General features: G+C 40.9%; 2 protein-coding genes across 4 annotated transcripts in view; one reads left to right on the top strand and one right to left on the bottom strand.

The window, feature by feature from the left end:
* Positions 1-2624: 2624 nt before the first annotated feature.
* LOC115574810 (ankyrin repeat and fibronectin type-III domain-containing protein 1) lies at positions 2625-19064 on the bottom strand. The gene is made up of 19 exons (XM_030406429.1): positions 18907-19064; positions 16412-16776; positions 15851-16133; positions 15408-15608; positions 14352-14465; positions 13906-14003; positions 13567-13657; positions 12906-13013; positions 12257-12356; positions 10961-11090; positions 10620-10739; positions 10283-10389; positions 9824-9938; positions 9355-9521; positions 8755-8932; positions 8451-8613; positions 6985-7151; positions 6546-6753; positions 2625-4699 (listed from the first exon to the last, which is right to left on the bottom strand). Exons 2-19 carry the CDS (start codon positions 16571-16573, stop codon positions 3927-3929), a joined length of 3285 nt encoding a protein of 1094 aa, XP_030262289.1. The 5' UTR covers positions 16574-16776; positions 18907-19064; the 3' UTR covers positions 2625-3926.
* Positions 19065-22360: 3296 nt separating this feature from the next.
* mei1 (meiotic double-stranded break formation protein 1) overlaps positions 22361-24728 on the top strand; it is a 53979-nt gene continuing 51611 nt past the window's right edge. For 2 of the 3 annotated variants that reach the window (XM_030406717.1, XM_030406715.1), the window contains exons 1-3: positions 22374-22494; positions 22690-22856; positions 23138-23261. In XM_030406717.1, the coding sequence (XP_030262577.1) occupies positions 22713-22856; positions 23138-23261 (268 nt within the window). In that variant the 5' untranslated portion in view covers positions 22374-22494; positions 22690-22712. Of the gene's footprint in view, positions 22495-22689; positions 22857-23137; positions 23262-24728 lie in introns of all 3 variants that reach the window. The other variant, XM_030406716.1, reaches the window with a different exon arrangement.

Below are 24728 nucleotides of genomic sequence, written 5' to 3'. Positions count from 1 at the left end.
TCTTCCTTTAAGAGAACTCTTATCCTGCTTAAGTTGTTATAAAATAAAATGGTAGATAATAAAAAATACTGAGGTAAATAAAATATAATACTGAGGTATCGAAGAGAAAAGGCAAGTGGAACATAGGGTGCAAGAAATAAATAAAATTAAAATAAAGAATAAATGTTAAAAGGACACTTTATTTTTTGTATTTTGTGATGCATTGGTTTGTCTGTGTCATGCATATTGTTTACTAGTTTGGGCTGTCCCTACCTGCCATGCCACTCTTACTGTGAGAAAGTGATAAATAGTGCCATCTAGCGGCCACAGCGAGGAACTGCACTCGTCTAATCAAGCTAGCATCAATAATTCAGAGCTCATAGTATATTACGTCTTCCGCTAGATACTTTCTAAGTGTATTACTTTTTTGTGGTTGGGCACCGTCTTTTACCATTCTACAGTGAGAACGACACAGCTAGCCATACAATTCATAATCACATTTTGTTATTAGTCGATATAAAGTATTTTTAATGCGTTCTGTAAACAGCCTACATGTTTTCTACTGCCCTCGTGTGGTCACAGTGAGGTACTGCAACGGATGAAATCCGTCAGTGCGGAGTGGAGACGTGACAGCACACTGACACCTGAAAAACAGGTGATTGAACTGAATCAAAAGAAAGGAACTGATACAAATAATCCTGAAATAATAGTTTAGATCGGTTTTCAAGCGAATATACACAACCTCCAAGGTGCTGAAGGTGAGAGTCAAATGGGTAGTCTGTCTAGCTAGTACTAGCTAGCTTCTCCGCTAGCAATAGCCGCCACAACGCGCTAACTTTTCCAAAGTTATCAAGACTTCCAAAAAAAGAACAATGTGGGACGTTTCAGGTGCTCCTATGCACATGCGATACACTATAATTGCACTTTGGAGCGGAACATCAATAGTCTCTCATGTTAATTGACGCTAAATGAGGGATAATATATATAAGGGCTGACCACAACCGAGCACTCACGGATTAAGTGCGCTAGCTTGGTGACTTTATTATGAAAGGATGTACCGGAGGTGTTTTCATGTGTGCATTGATGGTGCTTTATGAATTTATTCGTTTGCAGTTCCATATTGTGACCACGAGAGGGCAGTAAAACCCTGTGGGGAAAAAAACGTGTTTCTATAATATGGAACCTTTAAAGTCTTCCTCGGTGCTAGGTGGCATTCTCCCTCAGGTTAGGAAAATTGCTCTTCATCGATATAGTTATTACCAATATAGTTTTTTACTGTTTTATAGTTGTAATATCACACTATGCTAACTTACACTAATGTTGTTTTTTTAAAGGCTGATGTTAATGCTATTGTGTTAGCCATCATTAAATGTTGTGTTGCAGTACCTGGATATAGCCAGCTGAGGGCACTATTGAAACTAAACTGCTGCTATTACGGCAGCTGTTGGTTTGATTAAACAAACTCTTAAAGCTTATGTACTGACAGATGTCAAGCTGATTTTCAAACGATTTGGTTTGCCTACTATAGCAGACCTGTTCAAAAGGCAGCCCATGGCCTGAATGCGGCCCTTTAAAAACCTCATTCAGGCACCTCGACTATTATGCTAGTAGGCTAATTAGCATGTTCATCATTCTGTCTGTTGCAACACAAAGAAATAATCCTTTTACCGTCAAAGTTCTGTGTGTTTAACTGTTTAAGCAAAGAGAATTTATAAGTATCTGACATCTGACTTCTAAGATTAAAAAGGCACATTCGTTTTTTTTCCTGTACATTTGTAAATATCTTTTTATCATTTTTGAAAACTAACAAACAAATGTAAAAAATGTAATAAAAGGTAATCGTTTTCAGAATTCTGTGCTTACCAGGTCAGAATTAACATAACACTACGCCCCCCTCCATAGTAGCTGCCTTAGAGATTGTTCCATCAGATTTTCCATTTAACGATAATGAGCCATCGGGGCAAACTCAAGTAATAGTTATTAATGGGAAAACAAAAATAATGAATTTTAATCTAAGAACAAATTGATGCGGTTCTGCTTTGATCCCTTAATCAGTGAGTGTTTGATGTCAGGCAGAGCTGGCACTAAGTTAATTTGAAATGCAATATCACATTAGTAGCCCTTTATCGCACAAATGCTAAAGCTGTTAAAGCACAGCAGGGAGAAAACTCGCCACAGATTGTTCAACTAGATTGTTTTGTTAAGCCGAACAGATGCCCCCGAAGTACATGTCCCTATGTTTCTTTATCATTAATGTGGCAATTCACTGATCTCCAGTGAAACTGGCTGTGTGTGTATACAGATATACATGTGTTGGCATATAATATAAACAGATAAATACATATTTTTTCTTACAGATCATAATGAGATGATGTTTGGGGTTATTTGTAATTATTAAATTCACCATGAGGTTTGTTTCAGTGCAGGTTATCGGCCATATTCATCAGAATTCTTTTCTTTATGAGCATTAGACCCGGGCTCGATTAAAATGCGCAGGTTGTCCTCAACAAGTGCACCTGGAGAGTGCGCGGATGTCTGTCAAGTCCTGAGAACAGATCTAATTATGTGAAGACACCTGTTAGAGTTCACCATGTAGCACCAATACAAACCACCTCGAAAATGAAACACAGAATTATAAAGCAAGATGTGATAGCCTCAGGCAGTATTTAATGGGATTTATAATAACATTCGTTTGGGCAGTTTCATCTTACCGAACAGTTTAATTCATAATATGGTTATCCACATGTTCATGATTTTTAAAATGTTATAACTTGACCCACATAATTATTTATTTGACCACATATAATACCAAAGATAATACCTCTCTTATGATATGAACTATAGAAATGCATGATGTAACTGGAAGGCACTGAGCTGCAAGGAAAAGCTACTCCATTATATTCTCTATAAACTATAGCAGATTTTGACATGGTCATTTTAGACATTTACCATGTCAACATGTTTCCTTGGCTGTAGCTCGATCTCTGGTTGACTGGATGCTGTACAGGAGGAGGTAAAGACAAGTATATGCAGATGCAAGAATGCAAGGCCAACGCTCCTCCGAAGCTAAAGCTAACTGACATGAGTGTGTGTATTTGAACGCATTAACAGCCGGAGAAAATGTTAGGTGCTGTGTGCAACCAAGAAATGTAGATCCAGGCAAAGAATTGAGATAGAGCATATCTTTTGAAAACCTGCCTTTGAATTGGCAATTTTGAGTGAAAATAACTGAAGAACAAACTGTGGACTGACATCTTGAGTCTGGTTTTCTTACAGCACACACATTTTGACATCATTTCATGTCCAAAGCGGGTTTCTTCTCTCATTACCAGAACTCGCAGAAGGACAGCAGTAAATGTATTATCAGCTGGAATATAAATCTTGCTTCAGTTTTGTTTAGGAATGCCAAAGGGGCACAAAGGTAAACCACAAATACTACACAAGTACTCAACTGCACATACGGTATATCAGCTTTTCAACCGTAAATGAACATTTCCATTTTATTGAACTGTGTGCATTTAAAAGTTTGTTTGCCACCTCCAACAAGCAGTAATGTTGCTCCAGGCTGTAGTGAGTGATGGACATTTAAGTCGTAAAATCTACAACTGTAGCTCAGGTTTTTCACATGTGAAACTCTAATGGACCGAACCTTAGAAAAGATAAACTGCAGGCCCAGAAATGTGCAAACGACATAAAACAGTGTAGTTATGGTGTCTATTTTTTTTTTTTTCATTGCCCACAGCCATTATAACATCAGCTGTAAGGATGTGTTAGATAAAGCTAGAACTGGATGTCACTTGAATCTCCCTTCCAAAACAGTTGTTATTATTAACGGGACAGTCGGACACTGATGGACAGTCAGGGGTCGAGGGAAAAGTCAGAGTCCTGCTTATAAACCTACTGCTTAATTGGTAAAAGTTTGAAGTGGGATGAAAACTGAGTCAATATCAGGATGAACTGTTAGAGGGTCTGTCCCACTCCACCTGGTTTCTCACCAGAAAGCACGCCCCCTTGCTGGGAACCTGCTGAGCCTCTGGAGGAAACTCCCGGCTCAAAACAGGCCCGTCACCACCTGTGGCGCTCACTAAGGCGTGACAGGCAGACATGTCCTGTCCTTGTAAAACAGTGTTCTCACAGTGCGTCTCTCTCATGCTGCTGATGCTGCTGCTGCTGCTGCTGGCATAGCTCTGGCTGGGCTGTGACAGACAGCCGGCTCCGTTGGTTAAGTTTGAATTCTCCAAGTCGAAGAAGGTGCTGTTTTCACTAATCCCTAGTCCAAAGCTCTCCAGCATTTCCATTACTGATGATGTGGACAGGCTGCTGGGGGTCTCCTCCTCAATAAGACTCAGTGTGGGCAAGATGTGCACCAACTCTGCCATCTCCATTGGCCGGATCACCTCGGTAATGGAAGGGAAGTCCTGCTCCTCGCTGTACGACTCCTGTGTGTCCAGAGCTGCGTAGCTCATTTCCAGCTGTGCGTCAGCAGCAGGTTCTAGTCCAGGTTCGATTAAAGCGCTTGGACATCCTGATTCTGGCTGGCCAATGCTGGTCAAGTCTATGGTCGACTGGGCGGCGATGTCTACAGGGTATCCTCCCTTTGCAACGCCCTCCGTCAACACCAGCTCGCCCGCTTCCACCACTGCAGGGACATCCATGATCCCCGCTGGAGATGAGACCTCGGCGGTGACGACATTTGGTGGCGTCCCGCTGACTGGAGAGTCTGAGAGGGAAGACGGAAAAAGAGCATTTAAATCTTCAACCCTCATTTTCAGTCTGGTTGAATAATTTTAATTTTTTTTCTAATCTTGGACAAAACAACATTCTGATGCTTTCTCTATTTATGGAAATCATTGAGTATTTCTATAACCTTTTTCCTTTTTTCCTATCTTCCTATTTCCTTTCTTTTGCTTTCTCTTATGGTGTGTGGTTTTGTGTTATTATCTCTCTTTTTTTCTCTTCCTTTTCCAACTTCTTGAGCTCCAATGTTGCTGTAGTTACAGTAAAAATAACATATGCTGATATCTGAATGACTTTGTGGTACATCTCCTGCCAATTTACCAATTTAAAAAAAAAAGCATTCAAGCTGCTGCAAGTCACCGTAATTCAGTGTTGCAATTAACAGGCTCAACAAGGGTTATGAAGATGGTAAAGATCATAGCTGCCAAACATCAACATGTTAGCTTTGTAGTAATTGTAAATGAATGCATGTTAGCACACTGATGTTAGCATTTTATTCAAAGCACTGTTGTTTTAAGGTAGCACCCATGACAATGTCAGCTGGTAATGTTGTCACTTTGTGAGTGTGTGTGTGTGTATGGCGCATGTCATCTTGGCAAAATGTTGCCCTGAAGATATCTTATATAGCGGGAACTAACACAGAAGTGGTTTTAATACTTCGCCAAGTGTATATATGCCTCTCTGTTGGTGTGGACAGTTTTTTGTCAGCGTCATGGCATCCCAACTGTGCAAGATGCAGTCATGAAACTTCACAGATGTGTAGTTTAGATCAATATCTGGCTGAGTTTGAAAATGGAAGTGGTCTGGACAAGAGCACTGGTAATAGGGAGCAAGGGAGTAGGAAAGGGGCCATTGGTCCCCCACTTAATGCCCTGGCCCATATTTGTTTTAAGCTGCGGCTCACTGTCAAACAGTTCCAATCATTCCCTCCCACTCAGGCATAGCTGTTACTATTTTCAACTTATCTGTCTGTCTATCTGTCTCTCCTACCTGCCTGCTGACAGATTTTGTCACAGCGATTGACAACCATATAAGACACAATCACTAAACGTTACAGGTTTGTAGTTGAGATCAAATGAAGGGCATGTTCGTATATGAGTGTGACCCGAGCGAGGGGAGAACTGAGTACTCATGGATCGGGTGATCAGGTGTCACAGCTAGTGTGATCCCATCTCAAGATTGTGATTGTGCCCACTGAGTGCCGTGTCTGTGGAAGGAAAGAGAGCTGAAGAGCAGAGAGGAGCGATGTTGGGGGTTTTCAGATATTTATAGGAAGTGATGTTGAGAGAGACGCCTTTAATTTGGAGCGTCTCATTACAAAGAAAAGTAAGATAATTAGGTTTAGGCTTGCTAAATTAATTCCACTGTGTTTTCAGGGTTATTTGAGTAGCACAGAGGAGAAAAACAAAGCCCAATAATCAATTGAGGAAAGTCAATACACTCAAACATTATTCACTGCATTCTGTAGCACGTAGCTGCTGCTCACGTACTGTTTTCTATGCGTCTCTCTTTCGCACAAACACAAACCCAGGTTCACCTTGAGCGAGGGGCATACTGAGAACTCTAACAACAGTGTGATCTCAAATGGGCAAGTGTATACTGCATTAATAATGCATTGTTTCATACATAGAATACGATATCCCCTTGTGTTTAATACCAAGTGTTGTGTTGTTATAGTTTTGCAATATAAACCTGCAATATGGTTGAACACACATACTGCATTTATCATTTAACTATGATGTTAACTAACTCCATTAACTTGGTGGCCTCATTCCCGAAATCAGTACTAAAATATAGTTTGTTCCATGCTTATTTACACCCTCACCCACCTGCGATGGCTTGTCTCTGTGCTTGTATCCGATGCGGCCACGTCAGCCTGGCAGTCAGACTCTCCTCCTCCTCCTCGCCATCAGGACGCGCCGGCGGGTCTCCTCCCATCACCAGGCCTAGAGGTACGGCCCCCACCCACTGCTTGGACCGAACACACTGCAGACAGTCCATAATCCAGCGGGCGTCCCTCCACACCACATCCAGACGCTGAGGGAACAGGAAAATAAATGGCAACAAGGAAACGGTGGGATTAGTTCAACCTAAATCACGTTTAATCATATACACTGATGGATGAATCCAAGTGACGGCCTTTATTTCTTATTCATTTTCGTTATCAAACCCATATTAATTACAGAAGGAGAGATGGATAAAAGGTATGTTTCACCAGCTCGTCTTTAACTATTCAGCCTTCTTATGTTTCTGCTCTCATGATCTTACATGAGAAAGCTCAGTGATGTGGTTGAGACGCTCTCGGGCCTCCTGAACCTCCTTGGTGTCCAGCGCCTCCCGCAGAGCCTGCTGGGCCAGATGAGTGTCCAGCTCCAGCCTCACCCAGCCCTGGCAGTACTCGGCCAGGAAGTCCCTTTCAAACGTCCAGAAGTGAACTAATGGTAAGATAGAAGTGAAAGTAAAAAAGCAATCACTGCATCAAAGCTGAGAGACAGAGCCTGGGAACTCATTAGTGCACTTTATCACACCTTTAGCGAGAGAATTAGAGTCAGAACAAATCCTAAAGTGTAGATGAAAAGGAGGATCAAAGGACTAATGAGAAATGAGAAAAAAAAAACAATAAAAGTGACTTGTCTTCAAAAGACCAAAAGATCAGATACTGCAGCTTTGCGTGCATTTAAACCGAATTGGTTCGGGTTGAAATGCATTTAATTGGTTTTGTTGGGAAGTATTTATAAATCTTTCCTTTAGTTCCTTTGAAGATCCAACACATTCATTGATGTTAATGAGGTGTATGCTATATGAAATTAATTTGTTGACACTTTGTTTTTATGTGACGCTATCGTTTTTCTTAAAGGGACAGGTCACCCCAGTTTGGAGATGTTTGCCTTCTCTCAAATATAATGGACCTAGATAGCATTCGACTAGCAGTGCATAAAGCACCAAAAAAATACATTTGAAGTTCTTTCTAGAAATCACAAACTAGTTACTCAAGATAATGTCATTTAATTTACAGACGTTGTTGTGAGCAGTTTCATGTTGGAACTAATTTCTTTCAAACAAACAACACCCATCAATCAACTGTGTTATCATGCAGAATGAGGAAGGGAGCAAATTAATTCAACTATATTAGTTCATAGCTAGCTGCTAGCTCACCTACCACCACTGAGCTAGCTAACTTTACAGCTCGGACGAGGAGGAAGCCATTAATGTTTACATCCTGTGCTGTCACGAGCCTCGGTGCCAAGGCTGTCAGGTGTTATATGGTAGAAAGAAAATAGTTCCTCCCTGAAACAGCGCACGACAAAGTCTTTGGATTATTTTGTGGTTTTTGGAAAGAGATTTTTTAAAATGTTATCCCCAAAACTCACAGCTCACATCAAAACATGTGGACAAATAGCATGGCAGGTATGAGGAGAAATATGTATTAGGGATTTCTAGGATGCACTGTTAACTTTAACTTAAAAGGGCTCCAGAGCACAATGTTGTTCTTGTTAAGAGATGGTTACCCTGTCAGGTATTTTATCTTAACCTCCAGGTCCACAGAAGTCCAAGTTTGATGAACATGTAACAGTGTGAATAACTTATTATTTTGTTTCACTTGCTTGAGGCATTGCCTAGCTCCTCTTTTTGTGGCCCTGCTCTCTCAGTGCTGTTTGAAAAGACACGGTAGTAGTATCATGACAGCGATCCCGTATGCATGGATGTATGTGCGAGTGAAGACCTACACTTACCCAGCTCAAAGATCTGCAGGGGCATGGTGAGCCCGGGCTCCTTGGTCCCCACCAGAGGCCAGTAGCTGGAGCTGAAGTCCTCACTGGGAGGCAGCAGCAGCAACATGGACAGCTTGTCTCCGAACTGCACCAGCTCACGGGTGTACACACCGTACTGATAAGCCTGTCACAGATACAAAATATGACCCAATGTTACGATGCTCTGTTAGAGGCTTTATGTTCAATTGAACTTCACCATGTCTTGTCTTTTCTTAACAATAATAGCACAAAAGGTGACGTTCTAGGTGACTTAAACCAGTTTTACCCTGTAGAGGGGGATGTTGAGCTTTGTCAAGAGATGCGTGACTGCAAGCCGCAGAGACCTGATGAACTCCACCAGGCCGCTGCTCTCCATCAAGCTCTCGTCCTCGCCACTCAACAGGTTCTGAACACTGCCATTGGTTGTGGTGTAAACATGACTCTGAAGCCACGCCCACTCCTCCCTGTCACAACGACAATGCAGTTAACACAACATTGTGACAAAGAAGTAGAGACAGCAAAGGTACAAAAACCCTCCGTGTGAGCAGCTTTGTTGCATGTTGTGGCCCATTAACTAACAAGTGTGTATACTTCATGTGCATGCAAGGAATATTTGGTGTTTTTTTGGCAGATTCGAATTGCAAGAAGGGGCAGCTTGTTGGTGAAGACTTGTGGTCCAACATTCAAGAGTTAATGGTTGGCTGCCAAATAGCATCCCCCTTGTAATGCCAAGAACTACTGCGTTTGAAATATCCTTCAAAAAGAATTTGGGTCTTTGTAAGAAAGAAAGCAGGAAGTGGGGCTTGGTATGCTTTGGAAAATGCATGTATGATTTGTTGTTGAGCTACAATATGGATCAGTATGTCACATGTTCAAACGGTGTTACCTAGAAACATGGGCATTGTGTCGGACCCGTGTGTGGCACAGCAGGTTGGGCAGTCTCTGTGGCACCAGGACCCTGATCTGTTCCACTGAGCTGCACAGTTTCAGGATGCCCACGTACAGACCCGGCTGTGCCCACTGAATGCTGTGTCTGTGGAAGGAAAGTTTCTCCTGGAGAGCAGGGAGAAATAATGTTGGGGGTTTTAAGATATTATAGGAAGGGATGTTTAGCAGCCTTTCATCTGGAAATTTAAAAAGAAAAGTTAGATAATTAGGTTTAGGCTTGCTAAATTAATCCCACTGTGTTTTCAGGGTTTTTTGAGTAGCACGGAGGAGAAAAACAAAGCCCAATAAATCAATTCGGGAAAGTCAATACACTCAATCATTAAGCACTGTATTCTGTTGCACGTAGCTACTGCTCACGTACTGTTTCTATGCATCTGTCTTTCACACAAACACAAACCCAGGTTCACCTTGAGCTGCTCATACAGCATGTCCATGGCAGTGGGTTCCGGCAGCAGAGGAGTTCTGCTGCGGTTCTTTTCCAGGCGGGCGAGGGGCATCCAGTGAAGCGGAGGGTCAGGAGGGCTTGAAGCGGTGGAAATGAAATGCAACCACATGGAACAACCAATGAAATACTCGGTTTGGTTTATAAATATATATAGTATAACACAGCCAGTATTACACCAACAATCAATATACAGTCTGGACATGTGCTAAGCAAGACCTGCCTAATGCCTGAACAGGGCTCGTATCTTCCTTCTGCTGAGGAAGATTGTGAGTAGCAGAAGTAGAGCGGTGAGTTGGAAAATGTTCTTCAAAGAGAAAACAGGGTTGAAGCCTTCTTTGAGGCTGTGAGGTCTTTGTTGGGTGGGGGAAGAAAAAAATATCTGCCAGGAATGAACAGAAAAGAACAAAAGATTCCGTCTCACCTGGGAGGGTTTGGGAACTCCTTTAGAGTCACTAGTAAGACATTGCCCTGGCGGTCTTTCAGAGGCTCATAGTACACCTGGCCCAGGTCCACTGTTCCGAGGGAAGACTGAAGGCAGAGAAGGGTGGCGAATTAAAAGAGAAACATGAGGATGAATAAATATAAGGATATTAGGGATTAATGCAGTGAAACACAGGTTCTGGGGATGCAGGTTTGTTGCATGAGATAGGGAAGCGTGGCACCAGTAAGAAGGGTAGGAAGAGTAGGAGGTAATTAAAATAGTAATTAACCCATTTTGCTGGTTCTTATCATGTGGGGTAAGCTGCTTAACTTCCTACCTGCAGCTGGGAAACAGCTCTTAAAATGTTGTGCCTGTTCTGAAGGAGGGAGGAGGGTGACGAATGAGCCGAGGAAAGGGCCTGCTGAAGCCAGGGCACTTGTTGCCATGCACAGGACAACTGAAGAGGGAAAAAAATAACAATAAACATTAACTTTTTAAACAGAATTTCATACGGAAAGTTCAGTGGTCTGAATAATTTCAAAGTATAGCATCAATAAATAACATTGGAGGATTTGTGTGTATTTAGGAAACAGCTACCTGGCTTCACATGTTTTGGCTGTTTCATATGGATAAGTTACCAACAGCATATATGTGTAATGATGAATGCAGGTGTTTCACCTTGGCAAACCAAAGAAAGTCCTGGGTGATGGAGGTGGAGCAGCACTGGATCTCTACCAGTGGGATTTGATCTTCAGCAGTCACCAGGATGTTTTCCTTGTGGTAGAACACAGTAGCCAAGTACACACCCCTAATAATGTCCACATGAGAAAGACCAAACAAAGAGAGAATAGAAATCAAATACATTTTTTTTATAATACATATCTTATATGATATATGTTATTTATGTGGCATGTTTAAAAACAACCAGAAAGATGTACAAATTAGTCAGTGGTGAAAAAGGCACAACAACAACAACAACAATAAAAGACAATGAAAAATACAAGGCAATATATAAATATGTGCAGAAATGCAAAACAAAATCATGCTTTTAAGATCAAATTATGATTAAAAAAAAAAAAAAAAAAAAAGATTATAAGATACTTTGATTCTAGCCTACAACTAAATTGAACAATGGAAAAAATTGTATAACTGGTCTTTGTCAGACTACTTTCTTTTAAGCCAAGTCAATCCTAACACGAAAATGCTAAAACTTTAAGATGCGTTATCATCTAAGAGGAATCATAGAATTTCTGCAACTCACAAAACATCCTTCCTAAAAACCAAGGAAATTAATTTCACACACCAAAATTATAGGACAACATACAATATATTTTAAAATACATATATTTTCTGAGCGTGCTGTTATAACGGTCAGCTGTACATAATACATAACTGTTGGTTCAAACTCTCGTGCTTTTCTCGCACACTGTTGCCAAGTGCTTGCTTGTAGGGGGATGATAGGTCTCTTTAAACTTAAGATTCTAGACCTGCTGTAATTGATGACTTTTGTTGTCAACTGGCATTACATAGATACACTTACAGCAAGACATGCAGTTGATGTTTGTGTCAACATTCAAAAAGCATTTTCCTTCCATCTTTGCAGTGTTCAACCACTCTCTGAGGCAATGCTGTGGTTTTACACCCTTTCGTATCTAGTAGCCTAGCAATCCATTTATACCCTGTTAGCTAATGTATTCAGTGTGGTCCACTGAACACCTGGGGCAGCAAGAAGCCTTGATCAGCCACATGCCACTCTCCACAATTCGATGATTTCAAACTTAATCCCTTTCAAAAGACCTCCTCACTGATCTTGAGGCTTCAGCAGCTTTAATGCGACTACTGTTCTTTTTCAATAACTGTAACAGAAACAAGTTTGGACTTGTAGCCTGCAATGGTGTAATCGCATCGCATTTAATCTGTTACTCCCTGTACCCTCAAGGCACAGTGGGATGGGTAAGACAGATGGAGCGCTACCTCTGTAGGAGACGAACAAACTTGGTGGCGGACTGGAACAGTTGTTTGATGCCTCGAGACACAGACAGACGCTTGCTGGGACTCTGGGGCTTCGAGCTCTCTGTAGAACGGAGGAGAGGAGGATCAGCCAGGATGGGAATCACTCTGCTGCCAAAATATATTCACTGTGCACGCACAGGATAGTTGGATTGGTAGTAAAAAAGAGCCGACACATGCAGTACATGTTGCCTGTAGAGTGATCTTAACAGGTCCTTTCGAAGAAAATCATTAAAAATTATGTTCTATATTCTCATTGTTTGTTTTCTTGTCTGACACTTCAGAGGTACACGGAAAAAAGGTCAACACTATTGTACGCCTTGAAATATAAAAGCAATTCAGATTAGAAATTGGTTGGGGTTGAAAAAAACAAAGAACACAATGTTGTGATTCTGAAAGGAGGCTTTATGCAAGATTATTTTCTGTTATTATTTTTTTGGAACATGAAGTAACCGCCAAAGGTACAATGATTTCCAGGGTTTAAAAGTGAAGGAATAGGTGAATAGATGTTAATATAAATTAACGGAAGAAAATTCCGACTTTGCTTCAGTGCATTCAATAGTAAATCTGTATCTATAAAGGACATAAGTGTGACGTATCGAGTCAGTGTTACCTATGCAGAATCCTCTGTAATGTGGTTCTCTGGCATCTTCCAGGAGTTTCTTCACAAGGGCTTCATGATTTCTGAACTGTGACTTCACACCAGTGCACTCTCTCCAACCTGCAAAGGAAGAAAAAGAGAAACAAATCATCACTCTCATTTTTATGCAATTAAGGGAAATCATTCAAGACATCAAGAACTCATTTACTGGCGAGTCCTGAGTGCTGCTTCTCCCCTGTCTCTGATTAGGAGGTGAGGGCGACTGAGAGACCATCTGTGTGCTCTGAAAGTTTCACTGCTGATTCATTCTGAGCGACTGAAACTATGTCTCCTTTTAAGTTAGATTAATATTGATTTACAACTTACATTGTGTTACCCAACTGACCCTGCAACATGTTCTCCATTGCAGAGAGACTGTGTGGCAATTTTTGCAGTCATTGCTCAACATAAAGTGGAAATTGTAGCAACTAGTGAGCTAAATTCAAACTCAGTGCACACAGTGACTTTAACTTAAAAGTTTTTAATAATTAATTAATCTACCAGGCTTGAGTGGACTCCACTTCTTTGACATCAAGGTTGATGTCAGCCAAGTGATTTCATCACTCAGGCACAGAGAGAAAAAGAATGGAGAACTAAGTCAACAGTCATCAAATTTGCAGTTCAGTATACTCACTGGAGGGAGCAACGCTGGCTGGAGTGGAGCACTGAGGCGGGCCCCATCCTTTCACATTGAAGGCGCTCACTCTTACAAAGTAATGCACTCCCTGTATTTGGAGAAGCACCAGACCACCAAATTATCACCATGCAGTAACAATCTGAATCATCAATTCTAGGGCAAAGAAATGGGGAGAAAGAGTTCTCTCAAAGGAAGAAACTTTGGCATGAGGATGAATATGTGTATTGGATGTGTGCTTACGTGCGCATCGATGTGTTTGTTTGCAGTAGTGATATCAGAATCAGAAATCCAAATCAGATATTAGTCCACTAGTAGAGTAGGTACTGCATGACTTACTGCTGTGAGCCCCTTAATACTATGGGATGGATTCTTGGTCTCTGTAACTTGGGCAGAGCCAAGGATGCGTTTGAAGCTGGCTGAGGTGCTCCATTCCACTGTGAACAGAAAACAATCTCACTGACAGATTATTCTCTGGCTTTACTCAAAGCCCCCATAGGGCAGAACTACGGATTTAAGTGTTTACAGTTCGGGGAACTCTCTGTACCTGTGCTTAATCTACCCTTGGCTACAAAGTAGGACATGTATGTAGCTGCTGGACTAAGCAGCAAAAATAGAGAAGCTTAACTACATCCATAAATAAAATCACCACAATATATAATGCGTGAGACCTTGATTATATTATTCTATCTATCTATCTATCTATCTATCTATCTATCTATCTATCTATCTATCTATCTGTCTTTACATCTATAAAATATAATACAGTCGTATTCACCACCTACCTCTATAGCGGGTGATGAGACCCATGTTGTGACCTTCTGGCTCTTTGATTGCCACGAACAGAGAGGATATGCTGGTCACCAGTATGGACACATTACTGGGAGGCCCAGGGAGCTCTGGGTGAAACATTTGGACACACCAGTGATCACAATGAGCAATACTTCTGTTCTGATGGTACAAGACGCCGCATACATAAAGAACTATCGCTATAAATATGGACTTCTGCATTGTGATCAAATGGAATTGTGACCTAAGCCATGATCTGGACTACAAAGAATAAGTCATAAACCTCAGACAAATACACAAATCTATTTTATATTAGAAGCATTTAGCTGACACTCTTTTCAACGTACTGGGAATAAGAGCCAGGGCCTTATTGCCCTTAAATAACACTGTGATCATAAAAGAGAAGAAACCTGGAGGTGCTTAAAAGAGAAATGAAAGTGAGAGCTTAAGAGAGACATTAATAAGGAGCAATTAAAGAAATTATAGAGGGGAAATCATCACATAATTTAAAACAAAATACAGTTTGAACCGATGTACAGGGAAATGTGCAGGGAAAACAAAGCTAAGAGGCCCGAAATTGCAGAACACAGGCTGCACCAACGCCTATGGAGGTATTCTGGTGGTTCATTTTACACACCCAAGCACCAAAGTTTTTAATTCGATACAAGCAGCCACTGTGAGCCAATGGACAGCTTGTAAAGCAAGAGACATTTTGGGAAGGTTCATGACAAGTCTGCTGAATTTTGGATGAGGTGTAAGGGCTGGAGGGAGACTATCAAGAGGCCAGCTAGGAGTCCAGACAGCAAATCAGTAAAACTTAAGCAAGAAGTTGGGCTGAATACCTGATCACTGTGGTCTTGCCAGCAGTGATGGAGGGGCTTCGTAGAGGAGAGTTGGACAAAAAGTACTTCTGCCTTGTTTAGATTGATTTAGAAGGGGACAGGAAAAAAATATCACAATTTCTACAAAGTCAGGAATAAAAGAAAACAGGCCTGTGATTTGTGTCCCAAGATGGATTTCGAGAAATGCCACAAACTGACCCAACCACTGACCTGTGTTTTGGAAGTTCTCTCTCATCCGGCAGTACAGTTGCAGCCTGAGGCTCCAAAGGCGGATGTGTCTGTGGACATCAGCCTGGGCCTGTGGCCCTGCCCCCGCCTTCTTATACAACTCCTTCTTCCTCTCCTCCACCCGTTTGCCCGCCAGTGCCACCAAAGCATCCAGCTTAAGTGTCCACTCTGCTGGTCGGCACACTGAGTAAGATGGAGAGAGCAAGAGAGAGGATGGATTCTGAAAATGATTTGCATTGAAGTTGATTTTTCTGACTTATTTATTTATTTATTTATTCTTCCATTAAATATTTGTGTCTTTAGGGGCACTTATACAATCTTGTGTTGTATAATGATGAATACATTTGACCTTGAAGCATTTTAAAACCATCTGCTCCTAACAGAAATCTTATTATAATGTGATATTTTAAAGAATGCAAACTTACAAACAGGATTATGTCTGGCCCCCGCCTTTGTCAACACATGGAGCAGAGGAGAATTATGGGTAAGGGCGGCAACGTCCAACGGGACCAGTCCCTGATCGCTGACCCTGTTCACCCCCATCTCCCTCTCTCTCTCCCAGTCCTTTTCTTTCTTCTCTCCTCTCTCCCACATGCTTCCTCCTCCTCCTCCTCCTCCTCCCCCTCCATAATTGGTGTAGTCTCTGGACAGCAGGCTTTGCACGGCCAAAGTGTCTTCATGTTCCACAGCCTCCCACAGGGTCTTGTACTAATGGAGAGCAGGGAACAGGGTGCAGAACCAAAAGGGGGTTGAGTGGGTGGGGGACAGTGAAAGAACAAGAAAGGTTTAAAGCGAGGGAGAGGAGAGGCAATGGACGCACCAGGGTACATAAATGAAATCACAAATCAGAGCAGCAGTCTCACCTGAGATAATGAATTCACAGTGGCACATATAGTGTCAGCATGTCAAAATAAGATCTCCTAATCTAAAAAAGAAGTAACCAAGAAACACAAACTTCTGTTCAGAATCACGCCAAAATATCTTACAGTGTCTGCAGACTTGGCGAGGTGTCTGGGTGTGTTCGTATCACCGCCAACAGATGACTCTCCACCTCTCAGTCTGACGGACAGGTTTCTGTAGATGCGTTTGGGTGAGACAGGACCCAGAGATCGCCGACGCTGGGGCGGGTTCCTCATGGATACAGACATGACAGGAGTGGAAAAGGGAAGACGGAGGATAGCAGAAGAGAATGAAGAAAATAGTACGTGGTGTGACAGACTAGGTCAGTTCATGGAAAGAAAGATTAGAACCCCCCAACCTAGGCGCCACGGACAGGGAACATGACCAGATGAGAAAAGTGACGTTTGAACAGAAAAAAGAAGAGAGAGAAAAGGTGCAAGTGATTAGAAACCTGGAGGAGTGTATAGGAATAAAAAGAGGGAGGGGAAACAAAATCAACAGTCAGGCTCACACAGATTATTCCACAGTAAAGGCAATTTTCTGCCAACTTAAAGGGTTTGTCTAGGCTGAGTTGTGCGGTGCTGCTGTGTGGGTGGATAAATGGATAAAAGTTACAACGGCTGTACAGTGTAGATGAAAAAAGGCCTAGAAGCATTTCATTGTTGTGCCTCTTACTATTCCCTCTTTTGTTCTCCTTTTACCCGTTATTATGTGACGTGGGGTTTATTCGGTCTGAATGGAGTCTCAGCGCACACAGCGTCAGACCCATCAATCTAATTAACTAAAGAAAAGCAATCCCATTCAGTGGAGCCAAAATTCTCTCCTTATAATAAATATGAATCTCCTCGTATCATCAGCTTGGAGATAAAAATCCATCATCACCACTACAGTAATGATGGTTCATTATCAATTCCATTGCCTTTTCAGCGTTACAATCAGTCATTATTGCGCCCAAAAAATCTGTCTTACAATTGTTCTTTTCAACACTTGGAACAAAATGTAGTCTGGTGTAGCTTTTCCCCCCTTCCTTTTCAGTCAGCAGGACCTCTGTTACATTTGTCTCTGCCTTTGTTCTCATTCCCTTTTCTCTCCCCTCTTTCCACCGTCTGGAGTGACTTTCACATTGCTTCGGTCACACCGCGAGCATTCAGATCTGAAATGCATCTTTGGAAAAGGGGGGCGACTTAAACTCTATCATTTCTCTCTCTCTCCAGTCATCACCAATTCCCATCTAAAGGACAGCCTCAAATTTCAGCTTTTTTTTTATCAAGTCCAGTCATGGTGTGCTGTGTAGTCCACTGTCCTTGTGTGAAAGTGAATACTCCCATGCTGTTGGTGCCAGCTGAGGACACAATATGAGAGCTCTGGCCACAGTGACGCCACATCACTGTCACAGGTTAACATTGTTCCTGCAACCTCACATTGTGGCTTGTTAACTACCTGCACTGTCTATATGTTGGGATGCAGGGATAGTGTAGGGGTATGGGGGTAATACCCATCATTGTTATTGGTATAGTTTTCGCCTGTTTGTTTATTATGTCTTACATCTGTTGTGGAAAGTGCTGATGGAACAGTTGAGGCAGATTAGTTTTGCTTTCTTTGAGGCAGCACAAAGTCAAGACAAAACACATGGTAGGGGAAGAAAAAAGAGTATGCAAGCAGTGCTTGTGTTGCAAACTTTAGTGGAATAGCTTTGTAATAGTTTTGAGAGCAGGGCCATGTCAGATACTTAAAAAGAAACTGTACTGACCCATGAACAGACCTACACTATAGGTTCTTTGTGGTTGTATTGTTGCATGTGTAACGTCAGCCTGTGGTGATGTTGGTTTCTTATCTAAGCACTGTGGCCCCACATGCTGAGAATCGAGTATGCTGCTTATTTGCAAATAGGCTTGCTGCTTTAGTCAAGTCTGTGAATGCCGAGGCTCATAAAGTTCAGCTGTGCATGGAAACATCCGATGACTAATATTTCCAATCCCACAGGAAGTAATGCAGTATTCATTTATGTAAACAAACCACAAAGGCATCACTTTTAAGGCTTATCAGACGGTATCATAAATTTTGCCCTACTGCGGTTTTGCGTCTTAAATACATTTGATTATTTGGGGGTAAAATTGCAAGAGGCAAAACATATTTCACATAAACATTAAAAAAAAAAAACCTAACCACTATGTTTTAACGGTTTTTAATGTAAAAACTATGGAGATTATGATACTTCAGCATCAGCAGTGAAGCACAATGACTTTTTTCAGAATGTAAATCAATGACAGACTACATCCAAACTAACCCAAACAGCTCGATTACTAAGTAGTATTTCCACGTCAAGAAGCAACTAAATCAATTGTAATTTAGATCTTTCTTTTTTTTAGATAGAATAATTGTAATCCAAAGGCAATCTTCAGTACAGTAATGCCATATAGATACAATCTACGAGACACAACGTCAAAAAAACTGTAGACAACCTATCACACGTCCGAAATACTTTTTTATACCGAGTGGATTATAACGCGATCAGCAGGTTAAAAAACTTTCCTCGGTATGAACATTATCTAATACTTAGTGAAGAGTTTTTATGACTTACCAGGTCGACACTTTTCTCCAACGCTACATCGCTGCCTCCACATGTTGTATTGTTTTACATATATATATAAATAAATATATATTTATAAAGCTATCTGTCATACATAATCCATAATGGCGACTTGAGGAGTTTTCACCTCTGAGAGGGTGAGGTGCACCTGAACGTTACACCCGACTGAGCGACTGCCGCTTCCACACACGCGCGTCGCGGGCGTCTTCCTTGTTCCGCCCTCTTCTGACTTCTTCTCAGTTTCTCTGAACCGATGTGACTCAAAAACTGAAAACAACTTTTGTCTTCTATAAATGAGTAACAGTCAGTATGGTAATTTGGGTCATGAAGAATTTCATAGCAAAAATGTATATGTCTTTTTGAAATGTTACTATTTACTGTCTCTTCTGGACCCTCTGTTGCTTCTGAACATTGAAGCAGCTTGATACTATCACGCAGACAACGTAGTCCTGCAAAGTTGTGTAGATGATATGTACAGAGGCGCGCCATATATTTGTAGGCAAACTGTATTAGTCACCATTCCTTAAAATGCTCTTCCTTCTACTTGAGATGAACATGTCGTCATTCAAAACTGTGTGTTATAATATATGCAGAGGGTTGAGACAGTGTGGGCTGGAGACTGGAAAAAGGTATATAAATCTATATTTAGGGTAGCTCAACGCCCCCAGTGATGACTGCTGTGTGTAACTGGGTGGTGGAACAAAATCAGCACAACATATATTTGAATCTATTGCTGTGTGATTGTCTCACACCACAGACTGCTCTTTGCATGTGTGTGTGGGGTGTTATACACAGGAAGTGGTTCAAGATATATCAAGCCAAAAGAGAGATGCACTGGCCCAGCAATGATGTGAAAAATGTTTGCATGTCAAGTCTATACATATGCTTGGACAGAAGCTGAATCAATTTGTCTCAGTACTGTAGTGGACACCTTGAAGAATAGTCTCTGTGAAATACCTTTCAAATAAAGTAGACAGATATGCATTGGCTCCCATGTGACCAGTGAGAGGGGTTCTCTGTCTCTTTCTTTGTCGCTTTCTCTCTCTCTCTCGGGGGCCAGTAAACCTCCAAGGCTGTTGGATTTAGCCCCTGCCGAGGCACAAATGGAGACTTGGGAAAACAAACACTTTGCACCTTTCTTGTCAGAGGACTGCTACTCTTTTCAGTCAGCAAGGCTTTGACCACTTCCTGCACACACGGTCCAAACACAGTACACTTTGCCTCCAATTTGTGTGCTGGAGCACAGCGGATTTGTCAAAGGCAACACATACTGCTCACTGAGAAGCTATGAGAGATTAGCCTGATGCACACACTGCACACACACACACACACACTCAGGCAGAGTAGATGAGCTACACTTGATGTGCAGTGAACTCTGTTTAGGGAGAAGTAGAGAGAGATTATAAATTGACACGTTAGTAGTGGCTGATACTCGCCCCCACACTCCCATCATCAGATAGTTGCTCAATTGCCGAGAGGCTTTTGTTGTCATGGCGATAACCAAATTGTGGCCTTCACAGCTAAATGGTACTGCAAAACAAACTCATGCATCCTATCAAACACTTGCTGCATATTATTCAGCAATGACATTCCTTGGAGAATAAACTGAAGCTGATACATGTTTTTGAAAATAATCATGCATGCCTTTTGCTTAAAAATAAGATATTGCCTACACTTGAACTTTACAGACTTGATAAACTCAGATGTTTCATAGCATAACAGTTATGAGTAACAGTGGAACAACAAACCCTTGAAAAGTGTGAATGTGATGGTAAGGCAAATATTGTGTTTACATGAGAAGTTTTAATAAGTAAGCTCCATGCACCAGTGAAACACTGGTCTCCCTTTTATTTCGCAAGCTCTGCTCTAACTTTTTATTAGCAATTCCTTATTGCCAGGAAATTAGGCTTTGTCCACAAGAGTTCACATATGTAACGAAGCCCTAAACAGCCATGGGCCAAACAAATTATTTCCTCCCTCTTTCCATGATGCTGAGTTTAACTGTATTTGTTTATTTGAGATCATGAGTTATTTATGCCATCTTCATGAGATAACTACTGTTGTTTCCCCTCGATAACGAGATAATTTATCATGAGAAGTGACTTGATGGGATTCATAAGACTAGAACATCACACACACACACCGATCTGTGGTGTGGGTTTGAGAGTTTCAACGCAAACAGCATGATCTTTTTAGAAATTAATGTTTTACCAATGATTTGATAAGAAGGTATTTATAGTATGATTAGTGTAAGCTATAGGCTTAACAATAGTATTATCATGTAGTGCTTGTTTCCACATGGACTTTTCAGATTGAGACACTTAGTAGATGGCTAGATGTGTTTGTGTTTGTTATGCAATGCATGTAAGTCTGTGAAGGATTTAATAACCGTGTAAGCAGCTAAAACGCTTCACTTGTCCATTCTCTGGAGAAACAGGGAAGATGAAATAATAGTCGTACAAGCAGCAATTCTATCAGACGTGTTACTGTCCAGTAGGCTAAAACTGCTTGTTGGCATATGTAAAAAGAAACTACCCACATTGGTGTGTGTTTGAATGGTATGCCTAATAATTTGCATATGAGATTAATGTTTAGTCTGATGAAGGGTATTCCTTGATCTAACATTTTCAGCTTAAGTCAGTTTTTACACTCTTGGCATGTATACATGCTGGCGTGGCACTTCTGATCTCTTAAACATTAGCATTTAAGTAAAAACAAATCTTATGTAACTCATTATCACAGGGAAATGATCATACAACCTAATCTCTTCAAAGACCCCCCATTGATCCAATTCAACTACCATCGCAGCATCTTCATTGTCTCTGAAGGGCATTAACATATATGGTAAGAAATGGTATAATAAACATTTTTCTCGTAAAGAAAAGGGGCTTTTGGAGGGCTTTTGTGTTTATATTTGTAAGATATGAATTAGAAAGGAACCTAACTTTTGCCATCTAGCCATTGTTCTCCACACAGGGTCCAAGAAAATTATTTTAAAATCATACATAAAATGTATATATTTGGTGTGATTTGAAGCCTCATGTTTTTAGTAGTGGTATTTGTTGGTCACTACACTTCACGATTGAAATTACTACTACTAATGATGAGTTTACAACTGGTTACAAACCACATAAGTACAGGCACGACATAAAAAGATCCTTAGAAATACATTTCAAGACATTTGCAAGCCTTGATTAATGTAATTTGTAACACCTGTGGGTACCTACTAATTCATGTCAAACTGGCTGCTGTGTGCATTGCACAGACGTTACATTAAAACCATTCTTAGTACATACATTATTTGCAAATATCAGATATTATTTCGATTACTTTTTAACATGATGTTAATATGCTATTAGCAGTGTGTTATTTGCTGTTACACTGTTTTTGGATTTTGTTTCTACTTTATTGTTGAATAAAGTTTTGATTTTCAAAACGAGTACTTAACAAATTGCGCACTCCAGCGTCTGGCTAACAGACGACTGTAATCACATTTTCGTGTGCTTCATTTTTTTGATGCAATGGTTTGTTTAGTCGATTGAAAGAGCGTGTTGACGTGATAGCGTTGTCAACACGAAGGTATGCTTGGAAAAAGAAACTTTCAAAAGGAAAACAGACTGCAATTTACTTTTGTTTGAGGTTAAAGTTGCTAATAAGCTAGCATAACGGTAAAGCTTTGTAATAAAAGATAGCTAACAATAGTAAACGTATTTATTCACCTGCCTGACTTGCAGAATGACTTGATAAGCCATTGCCGCTATTGTTTTTTTTCATTCCCTACAGGTGAAGAGACTATAATGTCAACCGGAGATATCGTTTATGACAACATTCATTTTAGACATGACCCCAAATGGAGCGGCCGCCTGGGGCCTGCGGAGGGCGGCGGCCTGCTGCTCTGTGTGGCCTGCGCCATTGAAATGATTGAGAGTGACGATATTGCGGTGAGGAATACATGATAAAGTTGCTGTTGGATCTTCTTGAATATGAAGCTTTACCCTCATCAAAATAATCCATTCAACTTCACAATATTGTTGAATGGAGTATGTTGTGTGTGTGTGTGTGTGTGTGTGTATAATCGCCAGCAATTTCTTGCCAGTCTTAGGTATTTTTGGGTTTGACCAGACAATATTTATAGAAAACAAGTTATCCTACTTATTTCCCTTGATGCACAGGCCTTGATGTACCTTCCCCAATCTCCCCTCCTCCCTTTGTCTCTGTACAGTCAGTGAGGAAGTCTTTTGCCTTGTCTGGTATCAGTCGGGTGCTGAAGTGCTCTCCAGGGGCCCTGAGAGAATTGCTCCGGCAGGACCACAGAGTCTCTCTGCGTTTTACAGCAGCTCTACTAGGTGAGAAACAGTGGTCTGTGGACATGGTGTGAGATGTTAAGGAAGGACTAGCTAGAATTACTAGGAAGCACTGTACTTTCACCTCTCACCAGTTTTCTCTCTGGTGGCCCAAGTAGTCATGTTAGGTTCTGTAGGCTGATAAGTTTTATTGTAAGGTCACTTTCATTTATAACACAACAACAATAAGTGTGACTGACCAGCACACATATCCCTCTTTTGATATTGACCTTTGCACCAGCAAGCACACACACACACACGCACATCTTGCTTGCATCTGGCTTGAGTGTGCTTCTATGACCTTCCTCCTCCTTAAAACTAATTCCCACTGGTCACTTCACAGTTGTACTAGTGCTGCAGTCGCATTGCTGCTGGTACATCTTATCACACCACCTGAGCTGTAAATTACAGAAATATTTGCAATATTCAGCATCATATAGTCATATTAAAACCGAAAATTAATTCATATAGATAATAGAGTTAACCCGCTGTTTGCTACTTTTCTCTCTGATTATAGGCATAATCTAGGTACACACTTACCATCTGTGCGAGGTTTAAACCAATACATTTATTTGCTGAAGAACTGGGCTGTGTGTATATGTGGGGCTTCATAAAGTATTACATTCGGTCTTGTTGATATAAATGATGTTCATTTTTCAAGACAGCTAGGATGAATTTAATTTGGAAGTACCATTGCATAGTTTAATTATTAACTACACTTACGAACTACACACTACTTATTAACGCTGTAAAATTATTAAGATGGGTTATATGTTAGATATTATTTCAGATGTGTTTACATCCCGTCAAAATCAATTTCAGGGGCAATACTCACTATTTCTGTGAAAAAGAGATACCAAAGAGTCATAGAACATTAGCACCAAATATCGTCTTTTGACACTTCCACTAAAAGATACAAGAATCAGCCTTAAAAGTTGATTTGCAGGAAACATAATCTGAGAAAGTAGCTAGACTTGTTTTTTCTTGTTTCTTTCTTGTCTTATGTGGCGTTTTATACCTTGTCTAAAGCCAAGTCGGACTACTTCTCCATGAAAAAAAATCCTAAAAGGCCTAAAACATTTAGACAAGAACATACAACGATAAATGAGAATCTGTGAGTGAGCGATATATTTGCACAGCACCCATCCATCTACCTCTGATATGTAAAAAGCTGTCAATATTACGAGAACCCCCTGATGAAGTCAGTGACCCTGTGAGGTCATGCTTTATACAGAGAGAGTAGCATTATTAGCCCTGTATTGTGGTAATACTTTACTGCTGGGACCGGCACATTATCCTCACTATAATTAAATACTTAAGTCTTCTATAGGAGATGTTATGAGGATGGCAGGTCAAAAGCATGTGTGAATTAGTATATACAATTCTTATACTCTACCACTGCTATAATCATACCACAGTGTGTGTTTTTATGGCATCACATCATCAGAGGATATTACTGACACTTCCTCT

This window comes from Sparus aurata, chromosome 23, assembly GCF_900880675.1.
Source record: "Sparus aurata chromosome 23, fSpaAur1.1, whole genome shotgun sequence".
In the NCBI taxonomy this organism is placed as follows: domain Eukaryota; kingdom Metazoa; phylum Chordata; class Actinopteri; order Spariformes; family Sparidae; genus Sparus; species Sparus aurata.
This window is presented reverse-complemented; position numbering and strand designations above follow the sequence as displayed.

Bases quoted from the DNA above. Each gene is read 5' to 3' on its own strand.
- LOC115574810 (XM_030406429.1), bottom strand. From the start codon at position 16,573: ATGTCTGTATCCATGAGGAACCCGCCCCAGCGTCGGCGATCTCTGGGT. The intron at 12,357-12,905 runs GTAACACTGACT...TCCGTTCTACAG, and splicing joins TTACAGAGGATTCTGCATAG to AGAGCTCGAAGCCCCAGAGT. The intron at 6,754-6,984 runs GTAAGATCATGA...CTGTTCCCTCAG, and splicing joins ACATCACTGAGCTTTCTCAT to CGTCTGGATGTGGTGTGGAG.